We start from the raw sequence: 20,958 nt of genomic DNA, 5'->3' as shown, positions 1-20,958 counted from the left end.
CTTCAGTTTTACTTTAGAATGAAGGTGGCGCTTAACTAAATGATTCTTGAGCTGCCAGCATTGTTCAGCGCAGATGGATTTCCCCAACTTGCCTTGTGGAAATCGCTGGAGAAATTCCCTAGGTTCCTTTAGAAGCTTAGGGAAGAACTGGACAAGTCTGGGGAACCCCACTCGGGATTCAGCCCAGGGTTCCCATTAGAGTCACCTGGGGAGGTGTTTGGTATTTTTTAATGCCGAAGCCGCCGTCTTTGGGGGCTGGCTTTACTATTGCTAAAGGTTCTCGGGGCTGTGTGTGTGTGGGGGGGGGGGGGGGGGCTTCCAACCACAGTCAAGGCCCAGAATCAGTGTCTTAGGGCAGAGAGAGTAAAAAGCTGCACGACAATTTTGTAAATGAATATTTATTGGAAACCTTTTCTCAAAATCCTGTTAAAATAACCATGTACAAAACCCTCAAGTGTAATATGATCCCATTTGTGCAAAAGGACTGTAAAACTGGAAATTAGGTTATGAGAAATGTTTTTGTTCGTTGACTCGCATTTAAACAGTTTAAAATCGCCAACAGTCACGTATAGTATATTGAAAAAAAAATATTTGGAATTTAAGACATTCTTCCAGACAATACCGTGGCCCACATTCACTCGGACCGTCGTCCGGTGCCAGACACTGCCTGGTGGACACCTAAAAGGTCCGCGGGGGTCACGGAGGTGCAGGCCCCACCCCCAGCGCCGGCAGGTCTCGCGGCAGGACCCCCGCCCCGCGAAGCCAGAACCTCGCAGGCCCCCACCCCACTTCCGGCCGCTTCACCCCGCCCACCCAGCCACTAGCGATCCTCTCCATGACCTCGCTCCAGCCGCCTCGCGTACGCTCCAAGCTGCCCCTCTGCTCCGCGGCGGTCTGGCTTCCCCGACGTGTTTTGTTTGCGACGCTGTCGTGGTAACAGCGCGCTTTACGGCCGTGGGGACGGGGCGAGCCGGCGCCAAGGCCACTGCGGCCGGGAAGCAGGGCAGGCGGGTGAGGTTGATGCCCGGTGGCGGGGTGAGCTCGGCGGCTGGCCGGCTACTCACCACCGCGGAGCAAAGGGGTGCCCGGGAAGCGGCGGGGTCGGCGTCCAGGAGCGGTGCGGGGGGCTCCGCCGGCGGCGGCGGCAGAAGCGGAGCAGGCGGCCCCGGGCTGGGCAGTGGAGGCCCGGGGGGGTCCACGGGCAGGATGAGCCTGACCCCGAAGGAGCTCTCGAGCCTGCTGAGCATCATCTCGGAGGAGGCGGGCGGCGGCAGCACCTTCGAGGGCCTGTCCACCGCCTTTCACCACTACTTCAGCAAGGCCGACCACTTCCGCCTGGGCTCGGTGCTCGTCATGCTGCTGCAGCAGCCGGACCTGCTGCCCAGCGCGGCGCAACGCCTCACCGCGCTCTACCTGCTCTGGGAGATGTACCGCACGGAGCCGCTCGCCGCGAACCCCTTTGCCGCCAGCTTCGCGCACCTGCTCAACCCCGCGCCACCGGCCCGCGGCGGCCAGGAGCCAGACAGGCCGCCGCTCTCAGGTACGCCCGAGGCGCGCCGCCCCTCGTCCGTGCGGCCCCTCCCTCCCGAAGACAGGTGTGGCGCTGTGGATAGACTGGGCACTTAACGCCGGAGCTTGTGCGAGAGTTCATCCCAAAGTGAAATTGTTTCCTTTTGAAATTATCTAATCCCCCCACCCCCGCAAAGTATGGAGAAGGGGTAGCTTAGTTACAGACTCAGGGCACCGCAAATTATTCCTCTCCACCGTGTGGGCCGTAAAGTCACGCAGCTGAGTGGGGTTTGACAGCTTTAGCAACTCAGTCTCAGTTACTGAAGAGCCCGTCTCAGGTGTGTGACGTTGTAACTAATGACACTCTGCCTGGGTGTTAAGTCTCAGTCGAGCAAGTAGAAGTAGAGTAAATAAAAGTTCAAAACCCGAAGTTGTTGGACGGAAATAGACATTATACGGTGTTTAAGGACTTTGCAGCCACCTTCGTTGGTCTGATGTGTGTCTCTGAATGATGTGATGGGGAGAGGATATAAGGTAGTCTCAAATTCATGGCCTAAATCAGGAAAGGCATGACTACTGGACGTTATGTAAAATGTATATTTGTTATTTGTGCAGTATTGGTGAGGTCAGACCAGTGGGTTTCATTCGAGGTTGCTTTTTTTTTTTTTTTTTTTTTTAAAAAACTCAAAGAGATTCTTTGAGACTTGACTTTGGGAGAACAACTGAGCCAGGAAAGGAGAAAGGCACAGAAGGGATGGTGATTAGTGATAGAGTACATGGAAAACTAAGACAAAGATCAGTGTACTGGGGGAAGTAGGTAGAGGTAGAGAACAGTTTGACCTCATCGTACTAAACAAGTGGGGAAAAGAGCACTGTATAGGTAGGGGCCACTATACAGAGTTAAAAGGTGAAGGCAGTGGATTTTGAGATAATACCAAGTTTTTCATAGCACAGGAGGCTTCTTTGTAAGCTAGTTGGTGTTCATGCTTGGCACTCCTTTTGGATCTAAAGCATCTTCTGGTTGGTTTCCTGCACTGCTCTTATGTAAGAGGGGCAAACTTCATGTTGGATAAGATGCCCTTAGGGTACTAGTACTGAACTAGGCCTTCAGGAAGTTTAAGAATGCCCAGAAAGTAATGGAACATATCATGAGAAGTCAAAACCCAACCCACCATCCTAATGGGGACAGTATGGGATTTACTCAGAGAGCCTGTAGGCAAAGGGAGGATGACTTATGGTCATTCTCAAATGCCATGAGCCTAAACCTAGATTCAGACCAGAGACTGCATTGTAAACAGAAATTTGCCAGGGAAAGGGTTATTTTACCTCTCTGTGCCTCAGTTTCTTTGTTTATAAAATGCAGATAATAATTCCTAGCTTACAGGGTAATTATGAGGAATGAAAGTATTTATAATAATTGCTAACCATTATTAAGTTCTTCAGGTGATTCTGATGCAGAGATAGGATTGAGACTGTATCTAGATGTAAATAAGATGGCTTCCCTGCACTCAAGCTTGCGGTCTGGTGGGGGAGACATAAATGTAGCCATAAGCTGATGTAGTAAGTGTTGTACTAGATGTCACATACGAAATGCTCAGTGGCACAGATGAACAACTACCTTTGTGGCTGGAGACATTCTCAGGGAGTAAATGTTTTTGCTGGATGTTGATTAGAGATGAGGTAGGGGGTATGTGAGGAAAGTGTGTGGCCCTGTCAGGTATTGTTAAAAAAACTGGGTATATTGGATGTTTTGAAATCAGGAATATCGAGAACCTGGGAGATTCTGTGCAACTGGAGTGTAGGATATGTGGGTTGGAACGGAGTTCAAGAGATGAGATTAGGAAAGTGGATCAGGACTAGATTATAAAGGGTTTTATAATGGTGCAGAATTTTGGGTTTAATTCTGTGTAAACAGGTTAAGTAACGTGCAGATTTGTACTTAGAAATAGTGTAACTAAGTAGTAAGTGGGAATGTGGACTGTGGGTGATGGATTGGTGGGTAGGAGTAAAAACTGGGAGCTGGGGAAATTAGGAGGGCTGGCCTAGAGTCCTGGCCAGAGAGGAGGGGAGGGGATGGAGATGAAGGAACAGAATCTAGTGACAATGTTGCTGTGGGATGGATGAGGCTTGGTGAGCAAGTGAATGTGTGACAGAAGAGAACAGCATTCGTTACTGTGGGAATTTTGTAGCTGCACTGTGCACTGAAGCAGGTATGAGATGTGTATTTGCACTGCTGAGGCTTCCTTGTCTCTTCCGCTGGTACAGTTGCTCACAGCGTTAGAGGAGAAAGAGAAGCATTTCTGAGCACTAGCTTTTTTGTTTTTTGCCTTCATGTGTAAGCTTTAGCCTTTGCATGCTGGAAACAAAGTTTTTTTTGTTTGTTTTGTTTTTTAAGATTTTACTTATTTGTTTGAGAGAGAGTGTGTGTGTGAGAGAGCGTCCAAGCAAGGGGAACAGCAGGCAGCAGAAGCAGGCTCCTCACTGAGCAGGGAGCTGGACCAGGGGATCGATCCTAGGACTCTGGGATCACGACCTGAGCCAAGGGCAGCCACTCAACCAACTGAGCCACCTAGGCGCCCCTGCAACAAAGTTTTTCACAGTTAAAAAAAACTTAAGTCTCACTGATATTGCCACAAATCAGAGAATTTCAAATGGCATATTTAATTACATTTTCATAAATGTATATATTTGGTTACCTGAAATTTCATTATAATTTTGTCTTTAAAATATGTGAGTGGAGATGGCAAGTAGCATATGTTAATTTTACCAGAGTCAAATAAATTTTTAAAAATAACCATTGGAGAAATAATTATGTTTTTGTTTACAGGATTTTTGCCTCCTATAACTCCACCAGAAAAGTTTTTTCTTTCCCAGCTGATGCTGGCACCCCCAAGAGAACTCTTCAAAAAGACACCTCGACAGATTGCACTGATGGACGTTGGAACCATGGGCCAGTCCGTGGATATTAGTGGGCTTCAGCTAGCCTTGGCTGGTAAGGAATTGGTGGGCTTGGGTATTCTTGTGTGGTAACATTAGATGCTGCCCCCCCCCGTTTTTGTTTTTTTTTAGGGGGGTTCTCTAGTTAAAATGAAGGTCTTTGTAAATGTGCTAAAAGCTTGGTAACTTCCGTGAAAAGCGTAGCTTCAGTACTGGATCCTTGCTAATATGGCATATAAATTCATTCTGAGTTTTCATTTGAATTGTTTGCTTTTCCAGTTTAAGAAGAATGCTGGATAAAATTTTGTAGGTTTAAAAAAATTTTCCTGATGTCAAAGTGATCTACAAATTCAATGCAATTTCTATTAAAATCCCAACAGTGTGTTTTGCAGACATAGGAAAACCCATCATAAAATTCATACAGAATCCCAAGGGACCCTGAATAGTCAAAATGATTTTTCTTGGCACCCTTGTTGAAAATTATTTGACCATGAACGGAAGGGTTTATTTCTGGGCTCTCTAGTCTATGATCATTACTTTGTCTGTCTGTATTCCACTTCCCCCTGTTTTGTTACAGTAACTTTGTAGTACCTTTTGAAGTCAGGATGTGTTAAACCTCCCCTGTGTCCTACGTTTCAAGATTGCTTTGGCACCTTCTGTGTTACACGGATAAGTGAATGAATGGGTTCTCTTAAAGCAGAAGTGTGTTGTGATAGAAAATAGAGGGACTTTCCTGACCTGGATGGCCAGACAGAGCCTCTCTGAGTAGGGAAGGTAAAGAGACACCTTTCGCTTGACTGCTCTCTGAGTATAAATATGGATGAATGGGTCCTACCACTTGAGAGTGATTCATTAGGGAAATTCTAATATATAGGCAAATTTGTGAACCCTCGACCTTGTGATTGAGCTGCAGTATTAATTTTGACGGTTCCCCATCCTTCTTAGACTTAATGCATCTGTGGTATTTGGTTTCTTACATAAGGTGACATTGTTCAATAAACTACTCTTTCTTTGGAGCATTCTGAACCTTTGAACCTCACTTTTTAACTCCTGGGTATCAACAGTATAACTAACAATGGTTAGTTATATTGAAACCAAGAGAAAAAAAACAAGAGAAAAAAACATTTTTTAAAAGACTTTATTAATTGTCAGGGAGAAAGACAGCAACAGGCAGAGGAAGCCGGCTCCTGGCTGAGCAAAGAGGGACTTAGTCCCAGGACCCCAGGATCATGACCTGAACCAACTCCACCCAGGTGTCCCAAGAGAAATTTTTTTAAGACTTTTAAGATTGAAGGTTTGTAGAAATAATCATTAGTCACTAGTGCTAGATACAATCTATTCACAGAAATAAAACAATTCTTTACAGATTGTATGAAGCTGGGTACATAGGTGACAAGCAGTTTCAGTCACCTTACCTTCAGAAGGGATATATATTCTGAGGGTTCTAGCTTTGTGAGAATCAGATCTGACCTCCCTTGCAACTTAAAATGACTTGAGTTAGTCTGTCAGAAAGTTTTAAAGTGTATCAAGCCCAGAAACGAGTCTGTGCTAGAGTTTGTCTAGGGAGAGCTTGGCAAAGTGGCTAAGCTTGCTGCTTGCTATTCCCCCAGACTGAAGATGCCCTAATTCATTCATTTTTACAAGTACCAGGAAAAAGAAGTGATAGACCGATCTTCTCTGGAGCTGGCTACCACAGATCACCTTTGCAGAGACCTGCACTTCATATCTTGTCAAGGATCCATGGGCCAGAGGTTATTTATGGAGGATGCAGTTGCATTTTTTTAACTTTAAGTAAATAAGCAGACAGGTTAAACAAAAGTAACCACAAGGGGCACTTTTACCCTGTTAATAATGTCAGTATTCATTTCAGAGGTTTTATTAAAAATTCCTGGGGCGCCTGGGTGGCTCACTGGGTTAAGCCTCTGCCTGCGGCTCAGGTCATGATCTCAGGGTGCTGGGGTCGAGCCCTGCATCAGGCTGTCTGCTCAGTGGGGAGCCAGGTTCCCCCTCTCTCTCTGCCTGCTTGTGATCTCTCTGTCAAATAAATAAATAAAATCTTTTTTTTTTTTTTAAAGATTTTATTTATTTATTTGACAGACAGAGATCACAAGTAGGCAGAGAAGCAGGCAGAGAGAGAGGAGGAAGCAGGCTTCCTGCTGAGCAGAGGGCCCGATGCGGGACTCGATCCCAGGACCCCGGGATCATGACCTGAGCCGAAGGCAGAGGCTTTAACCCACTGAGCCACCCAGGCACCCCAATAAATAAAATCTTTAAGAAAAAAAATCCTGACAAACAACCTGCACTTACTAGATTACCAAACAATGTGCCAATTTAAACATTTTCCCACATTTTGGTAGAGAGTATGTTAATTTTATGTATTTTAGTGATCAGAAAACATCACAGGATAATTTTAATTAGCATTTTTCGTATTAAGTGAATGCATTCGAACATGTTATAGTTCTAAGGCATCTTTCATGTCTGGCCATTTTTCCATTGGATCGATGGTTTTTTATTAACGTGGGTAGTTCTTTAAGGAATCAGGAGTCTAGCTGTGTTTTCAAAATTATAAAATCTGAAATATGCAATTCTAAAACCTGCATGTACTAAGGAATTACAAAGTGACCCTGGAGCAGCCATCCTCTAGGTTAAGAAGTGGAAAAGTTTAAGGACCTGGAGGCTCCCTGTGTGTTTCTCTTACTAGCTACTCCCCACCTCCCCCATCACTAAGCTCACTTTTGTGGTAATCATTCATAATTTACTTTATAGTCTGCCCTCGGTACATGCCTGTAGTTTAACTTTGGATGCTCTTAAACTTGATGTATATGTGGAATCTTACTGTGTTCTTTTGGGTGTTAGTTGTAACATGAATCCATGTTGATGAATTGTAGTGCTTGCTTTTTGTTGTGACATTCATACAATGGAATACCAAGTTTTTCATCCCTTTTACTATTGATGGACATAATGTTGCTATGAACATTTTGGTACATTGTCCTGGTGTACATATGTGATTCTTCTAGAGAGAAAGATAAGCATATGTAAAACTTGACTAGCTAATGGCACACTGCTTTTCAGAGTTGCTGCGTTTCATTCCCATTAGCAGTGTGCAAGTTACATGACATTCTCTGCATCTGGTAATTTCAGGCTTGTTAATTTTTGTCATGGAGGGTGTGTAATAGTATCTTGTGTTTTGACTGATTCTCCCCTGCTTCCCTTTCTCAATGAGGTTGAACATCTTTTCAGATGTTTACTGGGCGTTCACGCCTTTTTTTTTTAAATAAAGATTTTATTTGTCAGAGAGAGAGAGAGAACACAAGTAGGGGAAGCATCAGGCAGAACAGGCAGAGGGAGAAGCAGGCTCCCCACCGAGCAAGAAGCCTGATATGGTACTCGATCCCAGGTGCCCCTTTTTTTTTTCCCCCAAATAAAACACTTGGAAGTCAGCCCATTTTTTTCTTTATTAAAAAATTGATTTGGGGGGCGCCTGGGTGGCTCAGTGGATTAAAGCCTCTGCCTTCAGCTCAGGTCATGGTCCCAGGGTTCTGGGATCGAGCCCCGCATCGGGCTCTCTGCTCAGTGGGGAGCCTGCTTCCTCCTCTCTGTCTCTGCCTGCCTCTCTGCCTGCTTGTGATCTCTGTCAAATAAATAAATAAAATCTTAAAAAAAAAAAATTGATTTGGGGGCACCTGGGTGGCTCAGTGGGTTAAAGCCTCTGCCTTCCGCTCAGGTCACAATCCCAGGGTCCTGGGATCGAGCCCCACATCAGGTTCTCTGCTCAGTGGGGAGCCTGCTTTCTCCTCTCTCTCTCTGCCTGCCTCTCTGCCTACTTGTGATCTCTGTCAAATAAATTAAAAAAAAAATTGATTTGTAGGAGTTTTTTTTTTTTTTTTAAATTGAAGTTTCAGGTGTTCACAGTGGTTTGACAGCTCTGTGCCTTTATTCAGTGCTCAATCCCATTAAGTGTCGTTACCATCTGTCACTATACAGAGTTATTGTGTTTTTAACTATATTACCTATGCTGTATTTTTCATTCTCATGATTTATTTATAACTACAAGTTTGTACCTCTTAATCCCCTTCACCTATTTTAACCATCCTCCTCCTCCCGTCCCCTCTGGCAACCACCAGTTTGTTCTCTATTGAGGAGTCTGTTTTTGGTTTTTGTTGTGCTTGTTAGATTCCACATAGATGTGAAATCATTTGGTATTTGTTTTTCTGTGTTGGACTTCATTTAGCACAATACCTTCTAGGTCCATCCGTATTGTCACAAATGGCAAGATTTCATTCTTTTGTTTTATATTCTTTTTCACAGTATTCCATTGTGTGTATGTGTGTATGCATATATATGATACATACATATATATGTATATATAATATGTAACATATACTTATATATGTATATATCATATATATATGCATACACATACACACATCACATCTTTATTCATTTATCCATGGATACTTAGGTTGCTTCCATATCTTGGCTACTGTAAATAACATTGCAGTAAAAATAAGGGTGCATATCCAGAAGTAGAGTTACTGGATCCTGTGGTACTTCTGTTTTTAGTTTAGAGGAACCTCCATACTATTTTCCAGTCAGTCTGCACCAGTTTACATTCTCTGCCAACAGTGCTTAAGGGCTTCCTTCTCTTCACATCCTCACCAAGGCTCAGTATTTTTTTCTGACTGGTGTGAGGTGGTATCTCGCTGTGCTTTTGATTTGCATTTCCCTGGTGATTAGTGATGTTGAAAATCTTGTCATGTGTCTGTTGGTCATCTGTGTATCCTCTTTAGAGAAATGTCTGTTCTGGTCCTCTGCCCATTTTTAAGTCTAATTTGTGTGTGTGTGTTGTAGGAGTTCTTTATTTATTTTGGATAATAACCCCTTATCATATAAATCATTTGCGAATAGCTTCTCTCATTCAGTAGGTTTTCATTTTATGGTTTCCTTTGCCATAAAAAAGCTTTTATTTTGATGTAGCACCAGTTGTTTATTTTTGCTTTTGTTTCCCTTGCCTGGGGACACTTATCCATAAATAAGTTGCTAAGGCCAATCCAAGAGTTTACTGCCTATGTTTTATTTTAGAAGTTGTACGGTTTTGGGGTGCCTGAATGACTCAGTCTGTTAAGCATCTGCATTTGGCTCAGGTCATGATCTGCAGGTCCTGGGATCAAGACCCACCTCAGGCCCCCTGCTCATCAGGGAGTCTGCTTCTCCCTCTCCCTCTGTGCACGTGCTTGCTCGCTTGCTCTCAAAAAAAAAAAAAAAATCTTTAAAAAAAGGTTTATGGTATCAGTCTTAATGTGTAGGGGTTTTTTTTATCCATTTTGAGTTTATTTTTGTGTATGGTATAAGAAAGTGGTATAGTTTCATTCTTTTGCATGTAGCTATGTAGTTTTTCCAGCACTAGTTATTGAAGAAACTCTTTTTCTCCAGTTGTATGTTCTTACCTGCTTTATGGTAGATGAATTGGTCATTTAAGCATGGGCTTATTTCTGGGCATTCTGTTTTGTCCTGATACTACACAGTTTTGATTATGATAGCTTTGTAGTAGTTTGAAATCCAAGATTGTGATACTTCCAGCTTTGCTCTTTCAGAAGATTGCTTTGGCTATTCAGGGGTCTTTTGTGGTTACATACTAATTTTAGGATTCTCTGTACTAGTTCTGTGAAAAATGCTATCAGCATTTTGATAGGGATTGCACTGAATCTGTAGATTGCTTTGGGCAGTATGGACATTTTAACAATATTTGTCCTTCCAGTCCTTGAGCAGGGAATGTCTTCCCATTTCTCTGTGTCGTCTTCAATTTCTTTCCTCAGAGTTTTAGAGTTTACAGAGTATGGATCTTTCAGCTTTTTGGTTAAAATTATTCCTGGGTATCTTACTGTTTTTAGTGCAGTTGTAAATGGGATGGTTTTCTTGATTTCTCTTTCCACTGCTTTGTTATTAGTGTATAGAAATGCAGCAGACTTCTGCACATTGATTTTGTATTCTGGAACTTTAGTGAATTACTTTATCAGTTCTAGGAATTTTTTGGTGGTCCTTCAGGTTTCCTCTATATAGTATCATGTCATCAGCAAATAGTAAAAGTTTTATTTATTCCTTACCAGTCTTTCTATTTATTTTTTTGTCTGACTGCTCTGGCTAGGACAAGACAGTGCTGATTAAAAATGGTGAGAGAGAACATCCATGTCTTGGTCCTGATCTTAGCTGGAAAGCTTTCAGCTTCTCACCATTGTGATGTTAGTTATGGATTTGTCATATATGGCCTTTATTATGCTGGGGTGTGCTCCCCATATACCCACATTGTTAAGTTTTTATCATGAACAGATGTTGAATTTTGTCAAATGCTTTTTCTGCATCTATTGAGATCACTATATCCATTTTATCCTTTATTTTGTTAATGTGGTATTACCATGTTGGATGATTTGTGGATTTGATGATTTCTGGAAACTTTTAATCCAGGAATAAATTCCACCTGATACTTCTGTTCTTATCTTTATTATTTCCTTTCTTCTGCTGGTTTTAGGTTTTGGTCTTTCTCTAGCTCATTTGGGTGTAGGGGTATGTTGTTTGAGATTTTTTTGCTTGAGGTAGGTCTGTATTGGTAAACTTCCCTCTTGGAACCACTTTTACTGCATCCCAAAGGTTTTGAACTATTGTGTTTTCATTTTCATTTGTTTCCATGTACTTTTTTATTTCTTTTTATTTCCTGGTCGACCCATTCATTGTTTAGTAGTTTGTTACTTAATCTCCATGTGTTTGTCTTTTTTTTTTTTTCTTCTAGTATTATAGTATTGTCAGAAAAGATGCATGGTATGACTTCAAGTCTTTTTGAACTTGTTTTCTGGGCTAATATGTAATCTTACTATCGGTTTTTCCCTTTATGTCTGTTAATACTTGTTTTATATATTTGGGTGCTTCTCTGTTGGGTGTGTAAATATTCACAATGGTTAGGTCTTGTTGGATTGTTCCTCTTATGATTTTATAGTGTCCTTCTTTATCTTTCATTAGTCTATACACTTACTTAAGGTTTTTGTTTTGTTTTGTTTTGAGAGAGAGCAGGTACACTAGCAGAGGGAAGGTCAAAGGGAGAGAGGGAGAAGCAGACTCCCTACTGAGTTCAGTCTGAATTCCAGGACCCTGAGATTATGACCTGAGCTCTGAGATCGTTCCCTGAACCAAAGTCAGATGTTTAACCAACTGAGCCACCCAGGTGCCCCTTTTTATGTATGTTTGTAAGTAGGCTCCATGCCCAACGTGGGGTTTAACTCACAACCCTGAGGTCAAGAGTCCCACACTTTACCAACTGGGACAACCAGATACGCCTAGAGTCTTTGTTTTAAAATTTAGTTTGTCCATGGGGCACCTGGGTGGCTCAGTGGGTTAAAGCCTCTGCCTTCCGCTAGCTCATGATCCCAGAGTCCTGGGATAGAGCCCCACATCGGGCTCTCTGCTCTGTGGGGAGCCTGCTTCCTCCTCTCTCTCTGCCTGCCTCTCTGCCTAGTTGTGATTTCTCTCTGTCAAATAAATAAAATATTAAAAAAAAAAAAGTTTAGTTTGTCCAATATAAATATTGCCACCCAACTTTTTTTTTTTTCCCATTTGCAGGGAATATCTTTTCCCATACCTTCACTTTCAGTCTGTCTTTGGGGCTGATGTTTTTGTCTCTTGTAGGAAGCATATAAATAACTCTTTGTCTTTTTATCCATTCAGTCACCCTGTGTCATTTGAGTTAAAAGTAAATGTGCACTTAGTTCATTTAAAGTATTCATTGATAGGTACTTTTTGTCATTTTGTTAGTTGTTTCCTGTTTGTTTTTGTAGTTTTCTGTTCGTCTCTTGATCTCTTCCCTTATGATTTGATGACTTTTTTATTTAGTGTTATGCTTGGGTTCACCTTCTATTTTTTTGTGAATCTATTATAGGTTTTTGGTTGGTGGTTACTGAGGTTCATATGTAATATTCCTTATATACACTAGTCTAAATTAAGTTGATGGTTGGATAAGTTTGAACACATTCTGAAAGCACTATTTTTTTACTCTCCCACCCCACATTTTATGTACATATTGTCCTATTTTCTACTTTTTTATTTTGTGCCCTTTATTATAGGTATAGTTGATTTTACTGCTTTTGTCTTTTAACCTTCATACTAGCTTTATAAGTGATCTACTACCTTTAGTATGTGTTTGGTTTTACCAGCAAATTTTTTTCTTTTCATAGTTTTTCTTCTAATTATGGCCTTTTCTTTCTGCTTACAGAAGTCCCTTTAACATTTCTTATAAGGCTAGTTTATCGGTGGCAAACTCCTTAAAACTTTTGTCTGTCTGGCAAACTCTGTCTGTCCTTCAGTTCTGAGTGATAACCTTGCTGGGGCAAGTACTATTGATTGTGTTTTTTCTCGGCCCTTTGAATATATCATGCCACTAGCCCTTCTGGCCTGCAGTTCCTGCTCAAAGAACATTATGTTCTTTCAATAAGGCTGTATGATAGCCTTATGGGATTTCCCATTAACTGTGCTTTTCTCTTGCTTGTAAGATTCTCTTTAATTTTTTAAGTTTTCATTATGTATCTTGGTGTGGAGCTTCTCGGGTTCATCTTGTTTAAGGCTCTCTCTTCCTGGACCTGGCTGACTGTTTCCTTCCCTTGGTTCGGGGAATTTTCAGTGATTCTTTCTTCAAATAAGTTTTCTGCCACTTTCTTCTTTTGGGACTCCCTATAATGCAAACATTATGCTTGATTTTTGTCACAGAAATTTAACTTATTCTCATTGAAATTTTTTTTTCTTTTTGCCATTCAGCTTGGGTGCTTTCCATTACCCTGTCTTCCAGATCATTGATCCTTTCATCATCTGCTAATCTGCTTTTGATCCTCTAGTATAGTTTTCATTTCAATTACTGTATTCTTCAACTTCCTTCTTAGTTCATTTACTTTTTTCTCAAGTCTAGTGAGGACCTTTATGACCATCACCCGAACTCTTCATCAGGTGGATTTCTTACCTTTTGTTTCCTTTAGTTCTTTTTCTGAGGTTTTGTGGTTTTTTTGCTGTTGTTGTTCAGAACTTCCTCTGTCTCATTTTGTCTGACTCTCTGTGTTTGTTTCTATACATTAGGTATGTCAGTTCCATCTCCTGGACTTAAAAGTCGTGGCCTTAATTAGAAAAGGCCCTGAGGAGCCCAGTACCTCAGCCTTCCCTGGTCTCCAGTACCAGGCACTGCAGGGGTATCCCCGTGTGGGCTGCATGTACCTTCCTGTTGTGACTGGTCTGTAACGGTGAAGGGTACTCTCATGGATGGAACTGGCCCCCAGCACAACTGGCTGAGAGGCCTGACTGTATATAGCTGCTGTTGGCTTGTTGGTGGTGGGTGATGTTAGCTCTTAGTGGATTTGTAGTTTTTGAAAAACAAAGCAAAACATATTTATACTGAATTGCCCTTTGTTTGTATGTGTTGCAGGCAGCTTTTTCCAATTAGTAACTTGTCTTTTCTCTCTCCTTGTGATACCCTGAATTTAAAAATGTCTCTTACTTTATCTTTTTACAGAACGCCAGTCTGAATTGCCAACCCAAAGTAAAGCCAGCTTCCCTAGTATTCTCAGTGACCCAGACCCAGACTCTTCTAATTCTGGATTTGACAGCTCGGTTGCCTCTCAGATCACAGAAGCTTTAGTCAGTGGACCAAAGCCACCTATTGAAAGTAGGTATATATAATTTTATATACTTGGGTTTTATTTTACCAGCTTGTTTTTTTTAAAACATGGTGTTATTTTTTGTTGCTCCTTAAACTTGAATTCAGTAAGAAATCGCCTGGTGTCTACTAGAACATAGTAGAGGTGGCCAGTTAAGTTAGTTTCTTCTTTAATAAAATTACATACCAAGTTTTTTATTATCAGTAGCATTCCTGAAGATATAAATTCTAATTTTACTAAAATGAGTCTTCTGGATATTTTCTTTATCGTGCTTTATTAATCACTCTCATTACCTTCTCCCTTATAAAATTTTACTGATCTTATAGTTCTTATTTTACTTTAATTCAAAGAAAACACCTACTGAACTTGAAATAATATAGCTGTATCTTTTGGTTTCACAGGCTTTTATGGTTTAATGATGAAGGCATGCTTTATGCTTAAAAATAAGAAAATGTTCTCCAAATTACAGTGTTACCAGGAGTTTAAAACTTTCATGACTTTAATGTCATTATCAGATCTTTGTCATAAATGGGATTAATATCTGAAGTCTCAGCCAATGGCACATACTGATTTTTTCTTAATACTTGCTTAGGCACAACTTTGTATTGCATGAGCCACCAGAAAGATATGTGAAAAGCAAATCAGTTAGATACTGAGTCTAGCTAAACATCAGGCTACCTCGTGGGAATGTTTTCCTTATCATATAAGAAGTACTTCTGAGGACGTATTAATAATTTTGTTTTTTCCTGTAAATGATCTGAAAAGATTGAGATACTAGTCCTAGTGATGAGAGTGAAGAATGACCAATGATTCTTAGCCAGAAAATCTTATCAATAAACTAATCTCACATTTGGCAGGGGCTAGGATCCATGATCAGAATAGGCCATTTTAGGCCCTGTGAAATTTATTCAGCAAAAATCCCAGCCAGCATTTATTTTAGTGGGTTTATAACTTAGAGATCAATCTTGTTTCAAAAATATTTGAGGTACTGAGTCACTATATTTTCTGATTGTACTTTGTCTCTTATGAAAATGAATATGGGATTTGTGGATTTAGGGATTTATGAAAGTCTCCAGATTCATTTGAAAATGTTAAAAGGCAGCTATGCTTTTCTGTTTCCTGATATTTCATCTCCATTTTGCCACCTCAAGGTTGTAAGATGCAAAGAAAATAATCAGTACAAGTAATAGTGGTCTCTGAGTAAAATTGTGGTAACTAAGTAGGATGAATAAGATCAAATAGCATTTAATTTTTCCCCAGAACTTTTACCAGTATGTGAAGTTGTATCCTTTGCTTCTGAGTGGTGATCATGCTTGAATTAAAGATTATCAGATCATGGTATATTGCCTTTCTCTCTTGAAAAATAGATTTGGTCTCTAGCATGGTAACGTTAGGTCAGTGTTTTATTCTGTTGGTATTCTGAATAAAACCCTGACTTTCTGTATCATCTCTGCTTTGGATTTTGAAGTCTGAGAGTTTTATGTAGATGTGTGTAGGTGTTAGCTTACTGATAGAAGCAAACATTCCTATTCTCATTACAGGCCATTTCCGCCCAGAGTTTATTCGTCCACCACCTCCACTCCACATTTGCGAGGATGAGCTGGCTTGGCTGAATCCAACAGAGCCTGACCATGCGATTCAGTGGGACAAATCAATGTGTGTCAAGAACAGCACTGGTGTGGAGATCAAGCGAATAATGGCCAAAGCCTTCAAAAGCCCCTTATCTTCTCCTCAACAAACACAGGTATATATTTATTGTAAGCATTTTGTCTTTAATCTTCCACATGATAAACAATAAATGATCCTGTCAGCAGGAGCCAGCAGTAGGAAGTGTTTTGGATCCAAGGAGTCTTGGCTCTCTGGATCTTTGTTCTGCTTTTCCAGCTTTGGTCATTTTACTCTGGAGGGGAAAGACAGATTTCACATTTTTGGCACACTGTGTACATTGTTACATTTAAGCTGGGCAATAACTCTACTGAGGGTACCTGAGATGATGAATATTCCATTAAGGAGAAAGAAAATGAGATCCAGGGAAGGTAAACTAGCCTCCATCACACATCTGGTTAGTAGTGGTGGATCTGAGATTGCGAGTAGCTCCTGCTGCCCAAGTGTAAGACTCCCCTTGAGGGGAAGGCAAGGACACCTGGTGGGTGCTTTGGTGAATTTTATTATCCAGCTTGCATACTTTCACATTAGAACTTGTGAGAATATATTGACACTTCTAATCCAGTTTACCACCAAAAAAATGGTATTTCTCAAAGTCAAGTAATAGCTGTGTTTACAGTTCTTTGTTTGCTAGGCCATTCTGAAACACAGTCCACTGTGGTATTTGCAGGTAGGCAGGGGAAACAGTGTAGACAATTTGTAAGATAAAGCACTTATTTGGCAGAAATGTTTTTGAAGATACCTATTTAGGTTGCAGACTGTGAGCAGGACCTGAACTGTGCACTGTAACTGTATAGAGGGCAGCTCTCCGTCTTCCTGTCCCTCTCCTCAAGGATTTGTGCTCGTTTCTCATATCCCTCAGCTCTCTGTGGTGTGTGCTTTTCTGGAGAGCCGGTTGGCAATTAAATTACTTTAGGTTCTAACAGATGACAGAAAAAGTCTACAGAGGTATTAAGGATGATATTGTTACAATCCAGACAGTATTCTATCCAACCGGGCAGTACTGAGTCTGGTTTAATGCCCAGAGGAGGGCTCACTAGCATGTTTATAAACAGTCTTTACAGTACAGTTATAAATCTGAAAATCAAGACATGATTTTAATGGTTTGAGGGAAGAAATTTATGAAGTTGGTTCAATGCAGACAATTTTATAGCTTGTTTTTACAGGCAGGAAAGAGTATTTGACTCAATAACCTCTTTTTAAAAATTTGGTTGTATTTAGCTCTTGGGTGAGCTGGAAAAAGACCCCAAACTCGTTTATCATATTGGCCTCACTCCAGCCAAACTTCCTGACCTGGTGGAAAACAACCCTCTGGTTGCTATAGAAATGCTGCTGAAGTTAATGCAGTCAAGCCAGATCACAGAGTATTTTTCCGTCCTGGTCAACATGGACATGTCTTTGCATTCAATGGAAGTTGTAAATCGGTAAGTTTTTATACTCAGTTGGGTGGGGGAGGGGGGCTTGCAACAAATTTTAAGGGATTTTTTTTTTTTTTTTTTTTTTTAAAGCCTTGAAATTGTACTAAAGACTCTGTGCTTTTAAGCTTATCAGCCGGTGAGAAAAAGGCTGACTGAAAATCAGGTGATCGGGGTGCCTGGGTGGCTCAGTGGGTTAAGCCGCTGCCTTCGGCTCGGGTCATGATCTCGGGGTCTTGGGATCGAGTCCCGCATCGGGCTCTCTGCTCGGCAGGGAGCCTGCTTCCCTCTCTCTCTCTGCCTGCCTCTCTGTCTACTTGTGATCTCTCTCTGTCAAATAAATAAATAAAATCTTTAAAAAAAAAAAAAAAAAAAGAAAATCAGGTGATCACAAGTAATATGTGTAAGAGTGTTCTTTCTAGGGTGGGAGAGGGAGGAAGCATGAGGTTTTCAACTTTTTTTCCTGTCACTGGCAAAACTGGTTGTTGAAAATATACTACCTCATTTCTGCATTCTCCTGCACAAGGCTTTCCCCTCTGTAGACTCATACTTCATTCAGGGGCTTCCTTTGGCTCCAGGCCTTGGATTGACCTACCTCTGACCTACCACTGCTCCCCCTTCACTACATCCTTACAGCATTATTGTCTTCACCAGATACTTAGTAATTAGTCCAAGAATAACCACAATCTTTTCATCAGTTTATTATTCCTTCTAGAGAATAATTTCAAGGACAAAGTCTGTTCCTCGTGCCCCCCACCCCCACCTTTCCCCATCTCAAGAGACCACAGCACTATTCTTCAGAGCCATGGTTCCTCAGTGCCTTATGGAAGGTTTTACAGTCAAATTTCACATTTCTTTTGGAAATGCACAGTGTATAGTTAGCATAGCATCTCTTTATCTGAAAATGGAATTCCCATCCCATCTTTTTGTTTTCCTTAAACATTCCACAGAATGCTTTGGAAAATACCAGCTTTCCTTTTTAAGACTCCAATATGCTACTATGCCTTCTGTCACATTCTATCCCGCTCTCTACCACTGTGTTCCTAAATACACCACATTAATCCCAGATTCCAAGCTTTTCATCTGATCATTCACTAGGTTATTAGGAACACTTACAGGTTTCAGTTTAAGCTACTTGACCTCTCAAGGCTTTTCCCATTTTTTTCATTTACACTGCTTCTTACACCCCCCCCCTTTTTTTAAGCATTTAAGTTATACAGTATACTCTCAACTTACTAAACTATACCTTCTTCTCAGATATGCCACCTTCCATAGCACTTAGGTGTAATTGGGGTTTAGTAAATGTTACTTATGAGAGGGTGAAGACCATTAACTGAACTCTGATTCAACCAAAATCACACAGAAATGTGTGCAAAAAAAATGAGTAATTACCATGTATAATGCTAAGTATACACTTAAAAAATGGAAGTGTCCTTTATTAACAACCAGGGTGACAGGCTCAGGCTTATTTGCGTAATAAGTGTAAAACTAGGTAACTGATCATAAATCAGAAATTTTCACTAAATAACCATAAAATCTAAAATTTCTCTGGTTAACAGTATTTAACAGCCCTAACTTTTTAACTTTATGAAACAGACTAACTACAGCTGTTGACCTACCTCCTGAATTTATTCACCTTTATATATCAAATTGCATCTCTACTTGTGAACAAATTAAGGATAAATATATGCAGGTAAGTAACAAATTTTGGTAAATTTTATACATACCTGCCAAGAAAACGGGTACACTAATTTTTTTTTTTTTTCCCCCAGAATCGTTTGGTGCGTCTTGTGTGTGTCTTTCTCCAGTCCTTGATCCGGAACAAAATTATTAATGTGCAGGACTTGTTTATAGAAGTGCAGGCATTCTGTATTGAATTCAGTAGGATACGAGAAGCTGCTGGCCTTTTTCGGTTGTTGAAGACACTGGATACTGGAGAAACACCTTCTGAGACCAAAATGTCAAAATAATACCTCATCAGAACCACATTCATTGTTCAGCTGTATTGTGACTTAATTTTTAAAACTGTTAGAACCTTGAGTGGATCACTTGGCCTAATGCATATAAACACCACTTTATCTACTTAAAGCAAAAGTTTCCTTTCCTAAATGACTTCTTCCTTGAGATGGATTTTTGGTAAGAACTTGGGAAAATGTGTCTCTTAGATGTCTTGCTGATAATCAGGAATAACGGTTATCTACAAGAAGTTACTGCAAACAAGTAGATGAGGTTTTAGCACTGTAGAGCAAAGTGCCTGTTTTTGTTTCAAATACAAGTTACAGGCTGCTGATTGAGAATCTAGTTTTCTTAAGAATTTGTCATACTGCCCTTGAGATGAAATCAGTTGAATATTTTTGAATCAAGTGGCAAATAGAAGTTTGGTCCTGAAACCCATTTGTGCGTATAGCCCTTAATTTCTCACAAAGGACAGTCTGAACTAAGGACATGCTTCTAACTTGATCCTTTCTTGTCATGGGGACTTAACAGACAACAAAAATACATGCATTTCTTGGGCCTCTTATAAACACGGGAACTCTTAGAAACCTTTTTTTGAGACTACAATAGCTGGTCTAAGTTTTGTTTTTTTCCTCTTGAGATGTTTGTTAGTTCTTCAGTTTTAAGTCTAAGATAGTTATTTTTTTGTTTTAAGGAAAAGTATTAGTCCATGCTTTGGGAGATATCACCACTGAGGTTTTACCTATGTAAAACCTCCCTGAGTGGGAACTGTACCTGCTGCCTATGGTGGGGCAGATGGCCTGTTTGCAACGTAGAACAAGGTGGCATCGTGTGGGCTGTTACTCCTCACTTAACTTTGGACAACAGTGCCTTACATTAAAGTTTTTTATGAACTGTATCATCTGATGTGTTTTTTTACTTGAAGAAACCGTGAAAAATTCCCAATTTACCGAGGTGCTTCTCCATATTCTTTATAGGGAAATCATCTATTCAACAAGAATTACCTTCCAGTTTAACCCTCAGCAAAAGTTAAAACCACTAGGTATTGTGTCCTTTAAAATGTAAAAATAAGTTTTAATCTTTTATTATTGGCAAAAGAGCATACTCCCACCAGATTTATAAGAAATTTTATGTTAGCTATTCTTATGAAAGTAAGGTATTTGTAAATATACTGGTTTGGGTTCTTCTTTAAGTATAACAAGAGGAATGCCTTTAAACATACAAAATTTTAGCAAGCTTGATTTCTGTCCAACCTAAAAGTGGACATCACTGTTTTACATACTCAGTTTGGGAAAAGAAACCGTTCATTATGCAAGTAACTTTTTGGAATGGCAAAGTTTGGACCACTGCAGAAGCAATCCAAACTCAAGCTCCAGAACCTGCTGATTCTCTGGTAACACTGAATGTGTGGCTAAAAGCACTGTAACTCATGCCTGAACAAAGATTATCTAACATGTATTCTCTCTATAAGGCACTTCACAGCCTCCATGTGCCCAGAACAGTAGATAACACTTACTTGGGTGCCCTTTTAAACTGAAATCACCAAGGTACAAAATTTTAGAAAACATGTACTAAACAGACTGTGGAGGACACAGTATTGACAGTTTGAGAGCTGAAACAAGAAGGCAAAGCGTCCTCTTGTTCAACCTCAACTGGGAAAGTGTGTTTGGTGCCTCAGAGTTTTCACCACATTGTATGGGTATGTGTCCACCACATCTGCCAAAGCACCACATATCACAGAAGCATAGCGTATGTCATACACATCCTGATTTGGGGTTACAGATAAATTTCAG

The 20,958-nt window shown here is 40.6% G+C and overlaps 2 protein-coding genes across 3 annotated transcripts in view; one reads left to right on the top strand and one right to left on the bottom strand.

Moving 5' to 3' along the window:
• Nucleotides 1–942: 942 nt before the first annotated feature.
• On the top strand, nucleotides 943–20,063 carry CNOT11 (CCR4-NOT transcription complex subunit 11). The gene is made up of 7 exons (XM_045980073.1): nucleotides 943–1,540; nucleotides 4,337–4,501; nucleotides 13,985–14,137; nucleotides 15,671–15,873; nucleotides 17,016–17,218; nucleotides 18,806–18,902; nucleotides 18,982–20,063. Exons 1-7 carry the CDS (start codon nucleotides 1,021–1,023, stop codon nucleotides 19,177–19,179), a joined length of 1,539 nt encoding a protein of 512 aa, XP_045836029.1. The 5' UTR covers nucleotides 943–1,020; the 3' UTR covers nucleotides 19,180–20,063.
• RNF149 (ring finger protein 149) overlaps nucleotides 15,877–20,958 on the bottom strand; it is a 35,994-nt gene continuing 30,912 nt past the window's right edge. Inside the window, exons 9-10 of one of the 2 annotated variants that reach the window (XM_045980075.1) lie at nucleotides 18,937–19,156; nucleotides 15,877–16,029 (exon numbers count right to left, since the gene is read on the bottom strand). The gene's annotated coding sequence lies outside the window, so the exon portion shown is untranslated. The remainder of the gene's footprint in view (nucleotides 16,030–18,936; nucleotides 19,157–20,958) is intronic. The other variant, XM_045980076.1, reaches the window with a different exon arrangement.

This window comes from Meles meles, chromosome 16 (assembly GCF_922984935.1).
Source record: "Meles meles chromosome 16, mMelMel3.1 paternal haplotype, whole genome shotgun sequence".
Classification (NCBI taxonomy): domain Eukaryota; kingdom Metazoa; phylum Chordata; class Mammalia; order Carnivora; family Mustelidae; genus Meles; species Meles meles.
Note: the sequence above shows the minus strand (reverse complement) of the source record. Positions and strands in the feature narration are given on the sequence as shown.

What these genes read in the sequence shown, in the direction of transcription:
- CNOT11 (XM_045980073.1), top strand. Translation starts at nt 1,021, where the DNA reads ATGCCCGGTGGCGGGGTGAGCTCGGCGGCTGGCCGGCTACTCACCACC. An exon ending in ACCAAAGCCACCTATTGAAA is followed by an intron (nt 14,138 to 15,670) that starts GTAGGTATATAT and finishes TTCTCATTACAG; the next exon opens with GCCATTTCCGCCCAGAGTTT. An exon ending in TTAAGGATAAATATATGCAG is followed by an intron (nt 18,903 to 18,981) that starts GTAAGTAACAAA and finishes TTTTTCCCCCAG; the next exon opens with AATCGTTTGGTGCGTCTTGT.